General features: G+C 44.8%; 1 protein-coding gene across 4 annotated transcripts in view; it reads right to left on the bottom strand.

Moving 5' to 3' along the window:
• PRKD1 (protein kinase D1) overlaps positions 1–19,591 on the bottom strand; it is a 1,050,331-nt gene that overhangs the window by 89,542 nt on the left and 941,198 nt on the right. For all 4 annotated transcript variants that reach the window (XM_069638504.1, XM_069638505.1, XM_069638506.1 and 1 more), the window contains 2 exons: positions 18,788–18,894; positions 10,829–10,990 (listed from right to left, as the gene is read on the bottom strand). In XM_069638504.1, coding sequence (XP_069494605.1) covers positions 10,829–10,990; positions 18,788–18,894 — 269 coding nt within the window. The remainder of the gene's footprint in view (positions 1–10,828; positions 10,991–18,787; positions 18,895–19,591) is intronic.

Below are 19,591 nucleotides of genomic sequence, written 5' to 3'. Positions count from 1 at the left end.
GCAACATGCACACATGCATCTCCTAAGCTAAACTCCCTAGAATTTCCCACCACATCGACTACGGTCACCAAGGGTGTTCCAACCAAGAAAAAAAGAGCCTTGAGGCCCCACAAGTGGGGGAAGAGCGCTATATAAATAACCACATACAATACAATACAATACGTGTCCTGGAAAATGGCTCCCAACATCCCAAGAGGAACCTGAATCATGTGGGCTGGAGGTTCTTAATGGAACCCATAAAAGGGCGACTGGGGCACATCATTTGTTTAAAAAAAAAAAAATGATCCACGGTTTTGAATTCTATTTTTCGATTTGAAATTTCCTATTATTTTTTTAAATTATTTTATTGTATATGGTTTACAAAGAAACCTTTACAAAAAAGTTCAAAAGAGAAAAAAAAACACTTGTTACATCCAAATTTTTGGTATATGAACATTAAAAACATAGATCCAATTTCCAGAAAGTAAGGGACACATTTAAAAGATTCAATGCAGCAACAATTCGACATAGAAATTTGAAATATAGAAAATACACAATAGAGCTTCAAATAACTAAACAGGAATTGAAAATTTCATGTAAACAGGCATAATCATGAAAGCGGGGCGTGCAAATCTAGAGCTTTAATAAAACCCGCCACAACAAGTCCATCCTTGATATTAGTAATAGCAAGACACTGTGACCAGATAAGATTATCAGCCCCAATTGACCCATTATGTTGAATCTAGCTAAATATTTGTCCCTTAGAGTTGTCAGAGCAGTGCATTCTAGAAGGAGATGCCGAGAAGTCTCACTCACCCCCAACATTTTGCAGAAGCGACAGGTAAGATCTAATTCAGAAAACTCCTTCCTTTTGTGTAAGACTTCAAAGGTGGGAAGGAGATTCCATCTGAGTTTGAGGAGAAGTGAACGATAATATCGATTAGGGAATTGAGTCAGAATAAAAGACAACAGACCCCTTTTCTTATGGTCAAATTGTAGGTCTCTAAGAGAGGGATAAGAGTGCAGTTTTCCAATGGTATTACTCCAATCATGACTAAAGAGACATTCCTTAACCTTATTGGGGTTCGTTAGCAGAGTGTCCCTATCAGTGGAGGTATCTGACAGGGTCTTATCACAGAGATCACTGAATGCATTAAGATAAAGATTACGATCCAGAGGTCCCTGGGAGAGAGTCGTATGACCCACATCAGCATAGAGGGTATCGGGTTTCGGAGAAAGTAGAACTGAAAAAAGAGTAAGGACCCTCCAAAGAATCCTGGCTCGCAATGAGACTAGCCCTAGTTCATATCATAATGTTTCTCCAATAGATACCCTCAAGAGAGTCCCAAAAAGTCAAAAGTGCCGAATAGTGAAGTTCGATTACATAAAGTAGCTTTAGGGTGACCTTACCCTTAAAAAAGTGTACTACAGGTTTGAGAGAGAACATGCAATATTTGTTGTCTAGTCTTATGGTTTGGGAGATAAGTGGGAGCAGTTTGTGTCTAAGAAATCGTCTAAGTTCAATCGCCGAGGGTTGAGCCAGAATAAGAAATCCAAGATCGACGATTTTGTGTGCTCTGATGATATTGCCACCACCTATTTTCCATACTTTGTTATTCCCTTTTCTCCCCTTTGAAAAGACCATAGTACGGGTTTTGCTCAGATTGATCGTCAACCCATTAAGAATAGCGTATTCTTCAAATTTACAGATGAGCCTCTGCAGTCCAACTTTAGTGTGATCGAAGAGAAGAAAATCATCAGCATATGCCAACCATGAGAGCCTAAGACCCCCCAGTTTAGCGTTTACCATGCCTGTATTTCCCAAAAAGTCACCCACATCTGCCATATAAAGGATAAAAAGACAGGGAGCTAAAGAGCAACCCTGTCTCACCCCAATACAGGTCCTTATCCTTCTAGAAAGAGTTCCTGCCAAGTCGAGCCTAATATGAACCCCCGAATGTTCATACATTGCCATGATAAGAGTAAGAAGGCCAGCCGGAATACCCCATTTGGTTAACTTTTCCCAGAGTCTTGACCTAATTACCAAATCAAAAGCATTTGACATATCAATTGAAGCAACGTAGAGACAGCTGTCATATTTACCCCAGGTAGAACTTTGTAGGGCAGTAATGATGAGACCATTAAGATTAGTTGAGTGGCCCGCCCTGAAACCTGTTTGTTGTTTCGGGAGAATATGATTTTCCTTAATCCAGACGTTAAGGTGGGACAGAAGCATAGAGGCAAAAAGCTTGCAGTTCGATCAATAAGAGAAATAGGTCTATAGTTTTTGACCAAAGTACGTAGACCTCTCTTAAAGATGGGCACAATGTGAGCGGTTTGCCAGCTAATGGGTACATTCCCAGAATTAACAACGTCCTGGAAAAGTAAGGAGAGGAGGTTGGCCCAAAGATCTGGTTCAGCTTTAAATGTGTTGATAGTTAGGCCATTAGGCCCCAGAGCCCTAGATTTCTTGGCTTTAGAATTAAGACCAAAAACTATCTCAGAATCAATTACAGGCTTCCAGGAATCCTTAAACAAATTCTTCCCCGAAGGACAAGATTCTAATCCCTCAGCCCCTGTATCGAACAATTCAGTGTAATGCTCTACCCACTGAACCTCTGGGATGGCATTCAACTGGTCGGCCTCCGCCACCTCGTCTAGGCTAGACAAAGTAACCCAGAATGCCCTCAGATCTCTTTTGATTAGTACTGCCAGCATATGTTCCGCGTCATTTTGTAGCATAATAGCTTTTCTTGATTTACAGTAATTTTTATATTTTTGGCGGATGGCTTTAATTTTTATTTTTTTATCAACCCACTCAGTGTCTAGAGCTTGTACACCTCTAATAAGTTTCAGAGTGAGGGCCTTTACATTAGCCAACTCTTGATCAAATCTATGAGGGTGAGATGTTTTGAAAACGGTCTTCCTAAACTGGCCATGAATACTACTGTGAAGAGCATTAAGAAAACTATCAAAATAAACTGTATTGAAAACTGGAAATTTCCAAGAGAAAGAGGTATGATTAAAGGAAGATATCAGTTTGCGGTTAAGGAAACTGATATTTATAGGTGACCAACGTACCCCTGTTCCTTGTCCCACTGTTTGGAGATGGCTTGGACCCCCAGCGGGCAGAAACTTGATGGGAAAAGGACAGACAAATGAAACCCAGAGAATACCATGATCACTCCATGAGTTAAAAGAGACCTCGTCTTCGGACGAGAGAGGAGACAGAGAATGATCTACATAGACATAGTCTAGAGTAGATGTTGATAAGGATCTACGCCATGTAGGATGACGTAAGTTAATGGCATCATAGTAGCCGTTAAGACAGGTTAGACCAACCGAATCCAAAGCGAAATTCCAAAGACGGCCCCGTACAAATTTCAGGCCTGGGCGAGAGTCATCCTCCATAGCCAATCCCAAATCGTCATATTTGGATTCAGAAAAAATAGAGCAGTCAGAGTTGAAATCACCTGCAAGAATCACTTTCCCTCTAGGGTACAGAGATCTCCAGGAAAGAAGCATATCCGTTAACCTTTGTAGAAACGGCTCAAGTGCAGAGATTCCCTTGTGCCAATATACATTAATGAGGAGGAGACAAACCATTAAATCAAGAGAAGTCACCTCCTGGGCCAAAATGCCAAAAGGCATATCCGGAAGAACCTTATTCCTAAAGCCAAAGGAGGTTCTAATTCCTATAAGAAGACCCCCAGAAGCCCTCCCTCCCAGACTAGGTTTAGCATTGTGAGAAAAGATATCAAATCCATCTAGAACGGGAATTGAAAGCATCCAGGTTTCCTGCAGAAAAAAACACTGTGAAGCCCTAATCATAGTTACAGTATCCAGATTCGTAAAGAGATGGGAATTACCTCTGGAATTCCAAGATAGAAACGCAAAACTATTCGAGGGGGAAACCTTGGTAGCAAGTTTCGAATGAATCGGATGGTACTCATTTCCACAGACCTGCGGTAACCTGGGCCCAGTTTCGAGAGTTTCCATTAAATCTGGGCGTAAATTGCCTCCGTTGGGACTGTGGAACTCTTTCCAAGTGATATACCATAGTGAGGTTTCCCCTATAGTCTGCACCCCCTCCATTGTTACTGGGAAACTGAGTGGATTCTAGTAGGTTTGCTTCGGAACCAAGTTGCCTTAGCCCTTCCCTATGCCTCATAATCAGTTCCAGGACCACTCTTGATTTAAGAACGATATTACTAACATCTACCCGACCCTGAATAGGAAAGAAAATACTATCCATGTAAGAACTAGAGATGAGAGAGAGCGAGGGTAATTGGTGAAAAATCTTTAAAATATTGCCACGGTTAAGACAGATTGGCATGTCTTGACCCCAGAGACTTGAAAGCTGAAGAATATAAAGAGGGTCTTTCACTTCTGCTAATTGAGGTAAAGAATCAGTGATCTTTTTGGTAAACTGAGTTAAAGAGTCAGCCTCCAAGTCGGTGCCCCTTGCACTCCTTAATATAGACCTATTTTGGATTGCGTTTGGACCCACAGGGAATCTTTCACATGACTTGAAAGAATTGCTGTAAGGGGCAAAATCGGGCCCAGGACAATCACCTTCATTGCCCATGGCGGGGCCAACACTAGACATACTTGAATGAGCTAAATTAAGAGAGTTAGGTGCGAAAGGACCCCCACTGATCGTGCTCCCATACCACAGACCCTCATTGTAGGCTCGATATTGGCAGGATGACCCTCAGTAACGGCATGGAGAAGGGGGTCCAGAGATAAAGAAGGAGTAGAAGGAGCCCCATCCTGAGACAGGATTATAACTGAATTAGGCACTGCCCCACTACCAATTTTAGGAACAAGTAGCGCCTGGAATAGATGTTTAACCATGTCAATATTAACCAAGTTTGCCGTGATCGACGCGATAGTGGTCTCTGGAAGATGAGAATCCTCCCCAGATATGGAATTAGATGGAATAGTTAGAATTTCAACAACTGCGGAGGAATCCTGCGGCTTGGTAATAGTATTGGCGGATGATTCAGCTGAAGCGTTGGTGGACGTAGGTTCTGGTAAAGCTGAAACTCTTGTAGAAGGGCCAGAGACCGAAATGTCCACAACCCCCTCAGTATTAGGCCCCACTACTAAAGGGACAGTATTGATGGTGGTAGGGCCATCTACCAAAGCGTCAGATGAGCTAGACAGTACTAATGTAGTGGGAAGTGAATTGACTGTGGCCGGAGTGGCCACCATATTGGGAATAGAGGTCACAAGAACTGCAGGTTCAGCAAGATTCCCAGTCCCCTTGGAAACAGAAGAAGGGGTTGTAGAAGCTGAAGTGTTTGCCAGAAAAAGATTTTTAAAAAATTGATTAGTATATGAGTTGATGTTTTTCAAATTCTTCTGATTTTTAGTTTTCTTCATTTGCTGAATGATTTTTTTTTTCCTTCCTATACAAGGAAAACCTTTTTGGAATATCATTTCTTTAGTGAGGTCAATAGGATCAGATGTATTCTCTACAGTCGGAATGGATATAGGGTCCACAGAAGAGGCTACGTGGACACCCTTAAGTGGCTCAGCCAGTTCTACAATCCTCCCTACAAGGGGAAGAACTTGAACAATAGAATTAAGAGGATAGCCTGAGGACTCCTCTTGGACTTTCTCCTCCATTAATTCCGTAATGATTTTGGTGTGAGGGATAGGGGGTTTTACCACCTACCAACAACCTCTCACACACCCTTCGATGTCATTGGAGAAATCATCGAAGGATGATCACAGATAACCTGATCCGAGCATCGGGGAACAATGGTACCCGAACCCATATCTGAAGCTACCCCTTGTGTAGTCAACATTTTCCCAATGAGCCCTTGATTTGCCATATGGGCATCAGCAGTTAACTGGTTAGAGAGGATGGGCTCAAAGCCATGTGTAGGCATTACAGGGTGGCCTTCCTTAATAATTGTAACAAACTCTTCAAATCTATCAAGGCCCTCTAACCTGGAATACATTTCAGAGAGAATAAGTGAGTGTGATCTAACCTCTGACCAAATGTTATCATACAGGCTCACAAAGGAGCTCAGAACCATGTTCAGAGCCCAAAGAGTAGGTTGGGAAAGTTTAATTCTGTTATCCGCCTCTTTAAGAGTATGATGCAGAATGGACTCGCTACCATGATCCTTTTTTGAGTCAGGGAGTAGACCCCTCTCTCTCAGCCAATTTTGTTTTTCTGTATACTCATCAATAAAATTGATGAGATCAGAGGGAGAGCCCAAATAGGAATCGTCACAAATTTGCTGAGTGACATTGTTTGTATTATTAGAGTTGAGACCCAGATGGCTATCAGCGATTGCCTTATCTGCACATTCTATTATGCTAATATCATCGATATCCTGAGCTTGAGGGTCTTCAATCACTAGTTTCTTAGCTGCATCGACTAGATGAGAGTGATCCAATGTGGCCACTATAGGAAGTGAATGTAGAGATTTGACCAAGGTACTAGTTGCAGTCCTCCTTCCAAAAAAATTAGAGATTTTTTTCCCTTGGATAGGTTTCCCTTGGGTTCCTAAATTAGATTTTGTTTTAGGGGTGAGATTATAGTATTTATTAAGTGGAGTTTTAAACACAATGGATTTCACTGTGGGAGTATTGCGAGTTCCAGTGAGATTGGCAGAAAGATTAACATGAATAGAGGAGGTATGATTTACACCCCTAACAGAGGAATAAACCTCCGGCAAAAGTTTAGTGGGGGGAATAGCATCGATCCCATTGACCACAGGAGGGGAAAGGCGATCAACAACCTCTTTTGTCACCACCGATGAGTCTGTAGCATTAGCTACAGAGTCATCCACCATACCAGGCAGTGTAGGCGTCCTAGGATATAATTGAGCAGGGGTTGAAAGCACACTATTGACCATATTGTTGTTAGAATGATCCATATGGCCCCTAGCCCTTGGCAAACTAAGGCCTTCCTCAAGATTAGAGGCTATAGTGGCTTCTAGGCGCTCTTCCTGTGTGTCCATGGAAATGTCTTGCTTCCCGATAAAAATGCAACTGTTATAGGCAGTTGTGCGTGGAATAATACCCGTAGCATTAAATACCTCAGACCTATCCCTGGCATGAATTTGAGCCTGAGCCAGGGTTTTTAGGAGAGAGGAATCAGGGGGAATATCTACTAATACATGATGTGAGTTCCCCAAAGCAAAAGTGATGGAAACATCTGAAGCAATAGTGACCGGTGAAGCAGAAGGGAGATTTCCTATAGCAGAAGGAGTAGAGACAAGAGAAGCCTCCATAGCTGTCTGACTTCGAAGTCCCTTACGTGTCATTCAGAGAAAACCAAAACCCAGGGATAGATAGGGGTAGAAAAAGGGAATTGGTAAACTGACGTAAGCATAGGCACCAAGTACACAGGGGCAGAGGGGGCAGTTGCACCAATCCAACGGGGGCAGGAGTGTCATTTTACCCCTTGTAGGTATTCTGCGGGCATTTGTATGGCAGCGACTAACAACGAAAACAGAAAAAAAGATTGAGTGTTGTGTGCTTTTAAATCGCTCCTCGTGAGACTGCTTCTGGCTTCTCTCTGAGCACTTGTAAAATTAGCAAGTGCTGCTCACTTCAAAGTCAGGAGGCGGCCTCAGCAATGCACCGCTTGAGCCTTAACTGCGGGATGCAGGGGGATAGAGAAGGGTGGACAGGCCAACGCCGCTAGGCTGAGGTAGAAGAAGTAAGGGGAAGACAGCTCAGCAGGTTAGGCGACTGCTGCTGAAATGTTATATGATTAGACCTGCCTGTCAAGCCTATGCTTTGTTCCAATTTTTGCTGCACGATGTGCTCTAAAAGGGGGTGTTTCGACATTGGGATGGGTATGGCTCACTCGCTTCGCTCAGTGATGGAAGTAAACGTTGACACCCATAGACATATGGCTGGAACTAAAGCTGATAAAGACAAAATACAGGATCAATTTCTCCTGATGAAAAACTCCAATAAATGGAGATAAAACGTAGTGCCATCTGCAAACGTCACATTGACTTATGTGTCATTTTTAACTAACTCTTCAAAAATAATGAAATCTACGTACACTATCAATTAATTTTATTATATGGTTTAAAAACAAAAATGAACAACACTGAATTCAAACTACGTTTATAAAGGACATGTTGCACCCTAAAAGTTAAAGGCTACAGGAACGCTGCTCGGGGAGAGTGCAGGTAAGTTCTAGCACGTAAGTGGCAGGAAAACTCAAAATCTTGGGAACTCCTAGAAAGGAGCACCAAAGCCCTCCACTCCCCAGAGGAAGACTTTGGAAGCATCCATTGACATTCAGCATGGGCAGTCTTCTGGGCCAGGTACAGCGCGATTTCTTCCAGCCCCCCCCCCCCACTGGTGGCTGTTTCCAAGTGGTCACAGACCCTATGCCCAAGTGATATCTTTCCTACTCGATGCAAACTCACAGCTTAAAAGCACCTCCCTCACTCCCTCTGGGAGGTTTTCACTTAAATTGGGCACTGCTACCGCCCAGCAAGGTGGGGGTAACTTCTCATTTACAGCTCAGGGGAACTTTTCAAGGGCTCCCCCAGCTGGCGTGGCGGAGGCGCCCCAGCACGGGAGCAGGGCGCTTTTCATTTGAACAAGTCGCTGCTCAAACACTTTTGAAAGGCTTCCCTGAGCTGGCATGGTGATTGGCGCGCTATTAAAGTTACAAGCGCCCCGCTTTCGTGTTTGCACTGGGCACTCCAGCACAAGAGGGGGCGGTTTTCATTCTAATAAGTCACCACCAGTGCTGGTCATTGGGCCCGATTTGGTCATACATGTCTCTATGGAACGCATTTGCGCCTTCAAGTGTTTTCAGGTTTTTAAGTGGTTTTGTGGCAGCCAGGATTCGAAACCAGGTCCTCAGGATCAAAGTCCAGAGATTTACCCACTGGAACATCTCTGATGAAGACCTTTGAGAACATTGTTAGGCTTCTACTCGGTAGAAAACATTGACGTATCGCTTTGTAGGTTTAAAAGGTGTGAACCCTTTATTCGTTGTTCACGACACCATGGGGAGAACTCATACTTTCTTGGGTTATTTTCCAGTTGTTAATATCTCATTAATTAATCTCCTGAAATGGAAATCTTTAATTATTGGGGGGACACTGAATTCACGGTCTACGCCCCTCCCGACCCCCCGTCGGGCTCCACAGTTAATCATTTCCATTTGCAGCAGTGGTCTCCGCTGCCACACTGGCACAGGGCCGGCCTTTGAAAGGCTTCGCCGAGCTGGGGTGGCGAGGGCGCCCTATTAAAGTAAACATCTGCTCCATGCTGGAGTGGGGAGCTTTTCACTTAAATAGAGCACTGCTGCCCAAAAATAAAACTCTGGCTCCCCCTCCTACTAGAGGGTGGAGGCGAGAGTCATGACCCATATCCTCAAGGCTGGAATTTACTAATGCAAAACGCATGTTTCAAATTTGAAATTGCCCACAATGTCTGTGATAGTGATTCACCAGGAACTCCTTTCGAGTGAGCAATGTAAGTTGGACTCGGCTGTTTTCATTGGTCACAATATTCACCCTAACAAAATAATCTCTGTACATTGCAAGAAATATATGCCAATTTGGACATCTTTTGAACAGGCTGTGAGGCTGTCTGTTTCTGCATCCTTCTGGAGCTGGGCTTGGGCACAGACCTGGGTATGAGCTTCCTTGGTCATCCCTGGTCCTTGGGACAGAAAAGTTCCCTGAGCTGGCGCAGTGGTGGAGCCAGCCCACGTTTGTGTGTGGAGTGAGGGGAGGCTGGGTGACAGTTTTGAAAGCTCTTCATCATAGAGTATATTGCTATCACCTGTGTAGGCTTTTATCCTCTGCCACTGCAGGTTTGCTGCTACCACGGTAATGAATATTTAGTCTGCTCTCACAGGTGAGAAATCTGACCGGATCTTGGTAGCACCCGATTCCCATCAGAGCCCAGGGCTTAACCCTCGGACATCAGCCTCCTCAAAGTGTGGGGCTTAAACCCGCCCAAGCCGGCGGCTGACGCCACTCCATTTAAGGGGTAACGCTCCCATGGAGATACCGGCCGCGCCTTCATGGGTTGGGGCGCCACCTTTTGTTTCGCCCAGGGCGCTGCCAGAGCCAAGGCCAGCCCTGCATTGGCTATCACATGTGTCTATTGTGCATTCAGTGCTTTTGTCAGGCAAGCCGTTTCCTGATTGGCTTATATCAGGCTTGCACAAGCTCCTGTGCACTCTTTTATTCTGGCATCTGAAGTATTGGAATAGTGTATTCTCCTACAGAACTGCTTGTAAATCATATGGCTTTTACCCAATCCCTCCCGAAAGCTGTCCTGCAAAAATGCATCATTTAAAAGATATTCTTTGGAAGAGAAAACCTAGGGACTTCATGATTGACCACGCCCCTCCCTTCCTCACTCACAGCAAATAAGACCAGTTACAAAAAATTCACCAGCCTCCACTGCTCTCAACAAAGCAGAGCACAGTGACCTGCACTTATGAATATGTGAGTTGCACCAATAAGCACTTCTGTTATGTTATGTTATTTGGCATTTAAATAGAGCTCTATATATCATTGGTATCAAAGTGCTGGTAGGTTGAACGCCCTCTGGGACTGTAGTCCAGGTCAGTTGAGAGAGGAAGGTGTAGAAGGGCGCATGGGTGCACCAGTTATGTTTGCAGCTGATGTAATTGCCTAATGGTAGCTGCACTCTAGCATTAGGTGACACACACTATGAACACAGATGTGCACCGTCGCAGGCACCTATGCACACGGGGTAGTGCATAACTCGTACTACTGAACACAGAGTAGTGACACAAAATACTTTTAAACACATGGGAGGACAGTGGCAGACCCTTCTGTCCGTCTGCTCCCGTCGCGCGGCCCCTCACCTGCGTCACCAGGAACGTGGTGATGCGCTCCGGCAGCCGTCCCTTTTCACTGGACAGGATCATCTCCAGCATGTCCCCGTGCAGCTTCTCCATGACCACAAACACCCGCTCCGCTGTCTCGAACATGCACTCCAGGTTGACCACGCCGCGGTGGTGCAGGTTCTGTGCAGTGAGAGGACAGAATATTATTGTTTTTTTAAAACACGGTTTTGCAGAAAATGCTCATGGAACTCAGAGAATAAAAACAGTTGTGCAGTGGCAAACTCATACATACACACAGAAATCTAGGGCAGAGTTGGTACTTCATCCGGATGAGGTTCTCTGAGGGCCGATGTAGAGGATCCGCCCATCTCCACAGTACAGCCATTTGCATATGTTCACACACTGCAAACACCCGTTAGAAATAATCCGCGAGATTATAGAGGAGAGGGAGCAGAACATGACTTACCTCAGTGTTGGGATGCAGTGAAATTAAACCGCAAAAACTAAACCGCATGTGAAATGGTACAGATGTCTCCTGCCGTGAGTGCTGGGGTGGCGGTGGAGGTCGGAGAAGAGCATAGGCTTCTGTCGCCTGTGGCTGGTCTGAGAATTAAAGGAGCCCTGGGATGTAGCAACCAAACCCGCGTTGGGGGGCGTTGATGGCCAGTAACGACATGCCAGCACAAGCCTTTTGCTCGGGCCTCAGTGACCTCATTACCAGCAATGTACACATCCCCAACAAGGGATTGATTGCTATTCGCACCCTTGTCCTGCGTCCGGGGTGCAAATCATTGTTGTTTTTTCCAAGGGAGATGGGCGCTACATGTATTGCGCGAGCCCAATTTCCCATGAAAAATAAAAATAAAACAAGATGGCCCTGCCATAGTGGGCCTTAAACCATTTTCCGTAAACCGTAAGTGGCAAGTGGGGTGGGTGCTGGAAGTCTTAAGGGGTGGTGGCGTGGGGAGCCAACAGGGAGAGCCAACCCCTTGCCTTCCGAAAATCCTGATGGCCACACCCATTGGAAAGAGCATCAGATTGCTGGGAAAACACAGGCGGTACATTGTGTGTTCTCGGCTGAGTTTCCAGCCAACTGATTGGCTAAGCGCCCTTCTCCAGTTGCAAATGCAGCCAGCATAAAACATGGTAGGCTAGAAAAAGCACAAAAGGGAAAGATGTTTAATCCAGAAATGCAGCCAGACCCACATCATGGTGAAACGGAAAGATAAAATGCTAGGACACATGTTAAAATGGGGAGGCTCTGAGGCGAAAAGGGGTGAACACCCCGAGCAGTGGAAAGGAATTCTCTCCCACCATGTTTTATAATGGCTGCATTCCTGGACTCCTTCAATGCAACAGGAGACCGGGGCCTATGCTCTTACCTAAACTCCACCAGCACCCACACCCCCACCCTCATGGCAGGAGACATCCGTACCATTCCACCTGCAGTTTACATTTTGCTCTTTCACTTCACGACAGCCCAACAGTGAGGTAAGGTATTTTCTGCTCACTCGCCTCATTATCTCTGTTTCTTTATAATGGGTGTATTCACTGCATGAGCCTTTGCAAATGGCTGGACTGTGGAGATGGGCGGAGCCACTATGTTGGCCCACAGAGAACCTCATCCGGATGAACTACCAAGTCTGCCCTAGATTTGTATAGAAGATGTGTTTTTAGTTCTGGCTCTTGAAGAATGAAACACATACACTTCAGAATGGCGTGCCCACAAAACGATGACAGAACAGAGAACGCTCAAAGGAGAGCAACCATGAACGAGGGTGGTCTGGATCTGGAGTCCTCTGAAGACAGATCCAACCCCTGTTTAGCCAGAAACCAATCAAATCAAGGCCTAGCCAACAATGGTCATTGTTTGAGGCTTGCGACTGGTGGCTCTACAGATGTAATGGACTAGACCTCCCATGACTCTTGCCATTGACTAAGGGGCTATTACTAATTGGGGCTGTAGTGACAAACATCTGGAGAGCCAAAGGCTGTAGACCCTTGATACGTAAAGAGTTTTGGTTGTAAGTGTTATATAAAATAAAATATGATCATTACTATCATCTCATAAACTTTACAGAATGGTTCTGTCTGCAGTGAATGGTGTTCATGTCTGTCGGCCACATTGGGCGTGTGAAGCTCTTGTTTCCATGGATACTGTTCCACAGAGATCCCGCAGTTTCACTCAAATGGCTTGCGTAGTGGCAGTCCTGGTTTGACTTGTGGAATGACAAGCCCTTACTACTTAAGGCCATCTTCCGAAGGCTCCCAAATTCCAATATGTTAATATTGGAAGCAGTCGCTGATGGATCTGTGGAAATTCCAAGCCTTTTGCTCGCAGACATCTCATGGAGCCCTGTGTCCACTGTCATGATGGCTGACCACATTGGATAGCTTCCATGGTTTCTATCTAACCACTTGGATATACTATCATGATGTCTGACCAGAGCTGATGAGTTTATAATTACTGATGCCAGCAGATGGATATCATGATGCCAGACCACCAAAGGTGGCTTTCATGATGGCTGATCTGACTGAGCGGCCTTCATTGTGGCTGACCATGGAGGGTGACTAGCATGATATCTAGCTACAACATGTGACTTTTCGCGCCTTGAAACACTTCTGTATAGGCACGTTATAAATGCCTTATCATATCATAACATGATGGCAGTTGGCACCGAAGATGTCTGACCAGGGGTGGAGATTTTCATTGTGGCTGACCATGGAAGGATGCAATTGAGATGTCTGACCATGGATGGAGATTTCCATTATGGCTGACCATGGAAGGTAGTAATCAAGATGTCTGACCAGGGGTGGAGATTTTCATTATGGCTGACCGTGGAAGGTAGTAATCAAGATATCTGACCAGGGGAGGAGATTTTCATTATGGCTGACCATGCAAAGTAGTAAATAAGATGTCTGACCATGGATGGAGATTTCCATTATGGCTGACCATGGAAGGATGCAATTAAGATGTCTGACCATGGATGGAGATTTCCATTATGGCTGACCATGGAAGGTAGTAATCAAGATGTCTGACCAGAGGAGGAGATTTCCATTATGGCTGACCATGCAAAGTAGTAATCAAGATATCTGACCAGGGGAGGAGATTTTCATTATGGCTGACCATGGAAAGTAGTAATCAAGATGTCTGACAAGGGGTGGAGATTTTCATTGTGGTTGACCATGGAAGGAAGCAATCAAGATGTCTGACCATGGATGGAGATTTCGTTTATGGCTGACCATGGAAGGTAGTAGTCAAGATGTCAGACCGCAGGTGGAGATTTTCATGATGGCTGACCGTGGCTATCATGATGGCTGATCATGCGAATGGCTTCTATGATAACCAGCATTTAGATGAACCTTTAAACCGTCTGCGTACTAAGGTACACAGCCTTGCATCTCACCAGGCATTTGGCAAAAGCCACAGTGCTGTTTATTGCTAATAACTTGTCTGAGTTATCCTTATCTTCCTGAAGCCTTTGGCAAGCTATGTCTGCAGAAGTCAAGCTAGATAGCCTATCCACTTTCTCATTGTCAGGCGCCAAATTTACAGCAGGGGCCAGATCAACTAAACATTGCCCTTGTGCAAACCAACTATAGCAAATTCATTTAGCAGCAATGTTACTCTTTGGATAACAAGGAATGGAGCAAACGGGTTTGGCCCCAATCCGTATTATCTCAAACGGAAGCAGGTCTCTTTTATTTGATCATATATGCTGTTTATTGCTAAAAAGAGATTTAGTAAACACATTGTATTTGTATGTAATGCAGCAGACATAGTACCAAAGACAGCATTGTTCATTCTTGCCCTTGTGCAAACGTTTTTAGGATAAACGATTTGGGATGAAACCCGTTGGCTTCATTGCGTATTTCCTAAGCAGCTAAACTGGTGTCCAGTGCATTTTCCTCATTTTAAACCCCAGTGCAAATGTTAGATAATCTGGTCTGAGATTGACTGGTGTCAATCATATTGCCTCTGACATCTGGTGTCTTTTCTGACCACTGATGTTGCCTCTTACTGCAAATCTTGCTACTTTTAGAGCCTTTGAGGGCTGATGTAGCCTCTGAGCGCAGATGTCACCAGAGACTGCTATTATTGCCTCTGTTTGCCAAAATCTCTGGTGTACCCTCTCATATCTGCAGTCATGTCTGACCACTAATGTGGCCTCTCACACCTGATGTCTCTCCTCTGACTGCCAATGTTGCAGCTTTCAGAGCCTCTGACGCCTGAAGTAGCCTCTGAGCCCAGATGTCACCAGAGACTACCAATATTGCAGCTGTTTGCCAAGATTGCTGATGTACCCTCGCAAAACTGTAGTCAGTTCTGACCACTAACTTGGCCTTTGACACCAGATGTCTCTGCTGAACACTGTTGTCACCTCTAACCACTAATATCGCCTCTGACATCTGATGTCACCTCTGTCCGCCAATATCATTTCTAATAACCAACGTTGCCTGGGACCACAGAGGCCGTCTCTGGCCGTGAGCTGGACTTTGGTCACCTAAGTTGCCTCTGTTCATTGACAACTACTGTGACCTCTGATGCCATCTATGACTGCCGAGGTCACATCCGACAGCTCATGTCACCTCTGACACCTAGTGTCACGTATGTCAGCCATTATCACCTCTGACCCCTAATGTCACCTCTGATTGCTGCTTTCACATCAGTTGCCGATGTCACCTCGGATTACCAATGTCACCTCTGACACCCTTTGCCCCCTGACTGCCAATGTTGCTGTTGACTGCCAAACCTAACCTTTGACCAGAGTAGTAGCTTTTAGACGCCTATATCAATTACGACTTTCACATTTCATCTTTGCCCGCTGACACAAGCTTTAAATGACAGGCCCGTTGTACTGCAGAAGTCACTGCTGACTGCCAAAATAACCTCCAACTGGCACTTCAACCTGAGAGCACTGATGCCGACTATGACCTCGGATTTTGCCTCTTAACTATGTTAGGCAATGATAATGATACCTTATTTATATAAGCGTGTGATCTGATAACATGTTAAACTATTGTGTCATTAAAACAGTGCACAGTAAAAGTAACCCTGACAAAATATCCCAAAAGTAACAATGTGGAGTAACAAGACAGCCCCAGAGTGACAGAAATGGAGAGGCCATGCTAGGCCACCATTGTGCGAATGAAGCTTGCTAATGTGGAGTTCCATTGAAACATAAAAGCCAGTACAACACATTGGGCCTCATTCCGAGTATGGCGTTAAGGGATAGCGGCCACCGGTAACGAGACCGGTGGCGGTGATCCCTTACCGCCATACTCTGAGTTCCCTTTGCGCCCTCGCCCTTAACGCCTGCTTTGAGCAGGTGTTAAAGTCGAGGGCGCAAAGGGGCTTCCAAGCCAATAACGGTGACCGTAATGAACGGTCACCGTTATTTGCATCTTCCCCATTCCCATTGAGCCCTATGGGGGCTCATTTGGGAATGGGGAAGAGCCTTGGTGAATGGGGAATTACCGCCCCGCCAACCTTGGAATGGGGCGGTAATTCCGCCATCCACCAAGGCGCTGCCGGTCCGGGTACGGCGTCAACCAAGGCGTTAATAGCGCCATTGGTTAGCACCGTACTCGGAATGAGGCCCATTGCTTTCTGATATAAGACCTAGTGAATGAACACAAAAGGGTCTATTGCAACTTCAGTAAAATACAAAGACACTGAGTTGAAGCCGAGTGTGCCTTAGAACTGTGATTCTAACTGTGTCCAATGGAGGCAAACAAAAAGACACAGGAGCTGCAGATGCTGACTTCGTGTAAACTGGGAAAAGGCATGTTTTAGCAGATTAAAAACTGCCCCTGTACACATGTGAAAATATACTTTGTGAGGATAGGCATGTGAAAAATACCAAGGAGGAAGGATGCCTGACCTTTAAGAAATAAAGTCAAGTGACAGATTGCGTTTATCAGGAATAAAGAGACTTCATTTTCATCATATAAAATGACAGCCTGTAAAGAGAAAGGCCCATCTCGTTTTTGTAGAAGTGAACACTTGTTCCTTATGTAACTATGGCCTATCTGCCTAAATAATACAAGCCTGGATGCAATACAAAATGTCATGTGTAAATATGTTTCTTAAATATAAATGTTATTTCTCAGAATTGTGCATGTATCTGAACTGGTTGTATCTGGAACCGTGACCCCGAGACCTTTGTGCTGGGTTTATCAAGGAAACAGGCCTGGAGCATCAGTTAAAAATATAAAGAAATGTTGCAAGAGAGATCTGAACTGCGGGATTTACAGATAACAGCCAACAGAAAAGGCCTTTAAGGTCAGGTCCCCCTTTAGCTGTACATTAGCTTCGAGCAAAAACGCTTGAAGCCCAGGAGGGGAGGGCATTATCACATGGGTCAGCCAGATGTCCTGATCAGGTCATAGAAGGGAAACAAAACCTAAGAATTGGTGGGGGCTATCTGAAACTGAGGGACACATGTGATGCCTTCCCATTCATTAACATTGGGCCACCTTTTCTTTAATTAAAAGTGAATTGTATGTCCCAGTGAGCTCACCCTGGATTCAGATTAAAGGGGATAAAAAGCATGTCGGGACCATGTAAAAAATGAATTTTGTGTGATGAATACAACTTGAGTTATGAGAAAAATTATCATTCAGGCCTTCTCATAATTCCGAGGGAATAGACAGTTGGTGGGATGATAGGTTATAAATACATTTGCCATTTATTTGCTTGCATCCCAAACTGTTTTCCCATTGAGTTCCTTTCCTGGCTTTGCCTTTCAAATAAAAAACCCAAAACGATTTTGCTATTGTATATTGTTAGAGAACTAGTTAATGTAGTTGGTGTTATATTATGATCATGAGTGTCATTTTAGGGGGGCAAGGGTGTTTGTTTCCCCCAATGTTTGTGGTGCACCATTTGGTCCCACTCATTTGGCTGGGGCCCCTTTCATTTAGATGTCATGCCCCCCCCAACATTTTCAGTAAAGTTACTCTACGAACTGATCATATCAGCCCATGTCATTTTTCCTGGACTTCACAGTTTTACAGTCCTTCCAGGACCGGTTCTGTATGACATTTTTGGAGGCTTTCTTACTATGTTATGTTATTCGATATTTACACTGCACCCATCATCAATGCAGTGGTGTTTCAGCGACTGGGCCTGATGTTTTTTAAATGCGTCCTGCCCTGCATGTGCTGACCTAAAAATGAGCTTAGCTTGCACTTTTTCTGGTGGATGAGAGAATAGAGTCTGCCAGCTACACACAGGAGAATAAAATGTGGCTTTGTGTGGTTGCATGCAATGCCTGGGTGTCTCTTTAGGTGGTTTACGGACAGAAAATCTGTCACCACGCACCTTTCTGAACAAGCAGCAACATAGAAAAGAATACATACCGTGGCCTGATTCACATGAATGTATGTGTGTCGTGCCACCCGCAGGTTGACCAGACACCCACCATTCTTCATTTGGGTTCTCTTTTGTGATCCAGCTTGTACAGAACGTTCGGGAAGAGGCTGGACACCTCAGATCCATGCACATCCCAATGCACAACAGGATGTGCTTTCCTCTGCAGAGATCTGTGGCAGTTTCCCATGCACCCTCTCCGTCCTGTTGCAGGCACAGAGGAAAGCGTAATGTTGCCATGGGTCTTTTGCAACCCTTTTCGAGACCGCCAATGAACTGCTAAGTAATGCTTTACAACAGGGTTTGTTTTTTCTACACATGTCTACCCTTTAAATGAATGTGATCATTGAGCCCATGCGGTCTAGGGCAGACATCAGCCCCCACCCATGTGTGGTCAGTGACCTAAAAGCATGTTCTACTGTTGGGACTGCTGCTTCTCGGAGCTCAATAAATACCCACAATAAAATAAAATAAATGCATTCTTTCTTTTTGCCTTGGGCTATTATTTGTGGATTTGTATTGTCACATTGAACCACTAACCCAGCACAGCATGCGAGCCCTCCTCTGCCCTGACCCTTATTCCCCAAATGCCTTGAACGAACCTGTAGTATGGCAACCTCGTTCCGGAGCTGACTTTCCTGTTTGGTCGGGAAACGGAGTTTGTCGATGATTTTAATTGCCACATCTCTTCCCGTCTTGCGATGTTTCCCTAAAGAGACAAACAGAATGATCATGCTTGTTACCCACCTCCATATAAGCAGAGAACTATAAACCCATCAGTGTTAATAAAACATGTCTGCCCTGAATACTGGCACAGAGGAGAGACATCGTGGCATGTCCATGGGTGCCTATTATGCAGCCTGTTGGGGAAATGAGGCTGTTAACGTCTGTTGTGGCCCTGCACATGGATTCTTTCTACTGGTTAATGATGACGCACCAACTCAGATTTGGACTCAGACCGACTGTATGAGGCATCCACTTGCATCAAAATGTGCCAGGAATCAGGGGTGGACTGGGAACCAAAAGAGGCCCTGGATATGTTTTTAAACTGGACCCATATTACACAGCATGATCAAGCCCAACCTCTTTCCCATATGCGAATTTGCAGAGGCCCATTGCAAAATGTCCAGAGTTCCCTGTAGGCCGGTCCAGGCCTGCCAGGAATCCTCTGTTCACTAGAGTGAAAGATTCTCTTGCAGAGATGAAAAGTTGAGGCTAAGCCCTTCGAGCTTTCAAGAGCACATACATCTCTTCCTCCCGCAATTATGATACGACTGAAACAGAACACTCCTTCATAGGCAAAAGCGTTATGATTAGAGTGTGAAGTGCATATATGTTAGTTGAACACAGGAAACAAGGACATATGTTTGCATATTATGGTGTGTAAAATAAAATTGAGGTTTGAT

Source organism: Ambystoma mexicanum, chromosome 14, assembly GCF_040938575.1.
Source record: "Ambystoma mexicanum isolate Mex_15411 chromosome 14, UKY_AmexF1_1, whole genome shotgun sequence".
NCBI classification, from domain to species: Eukaryota; Metazoa; Chordata; class Amphibia; order Caudata; family Ambystomatidae; genus Ambystoma; species Ambystoma mexicanum.
Note: the sequence above shows the minus strand (reverse complement) of the source record. Positions and strands in the feature narration are given on the sequence as shown.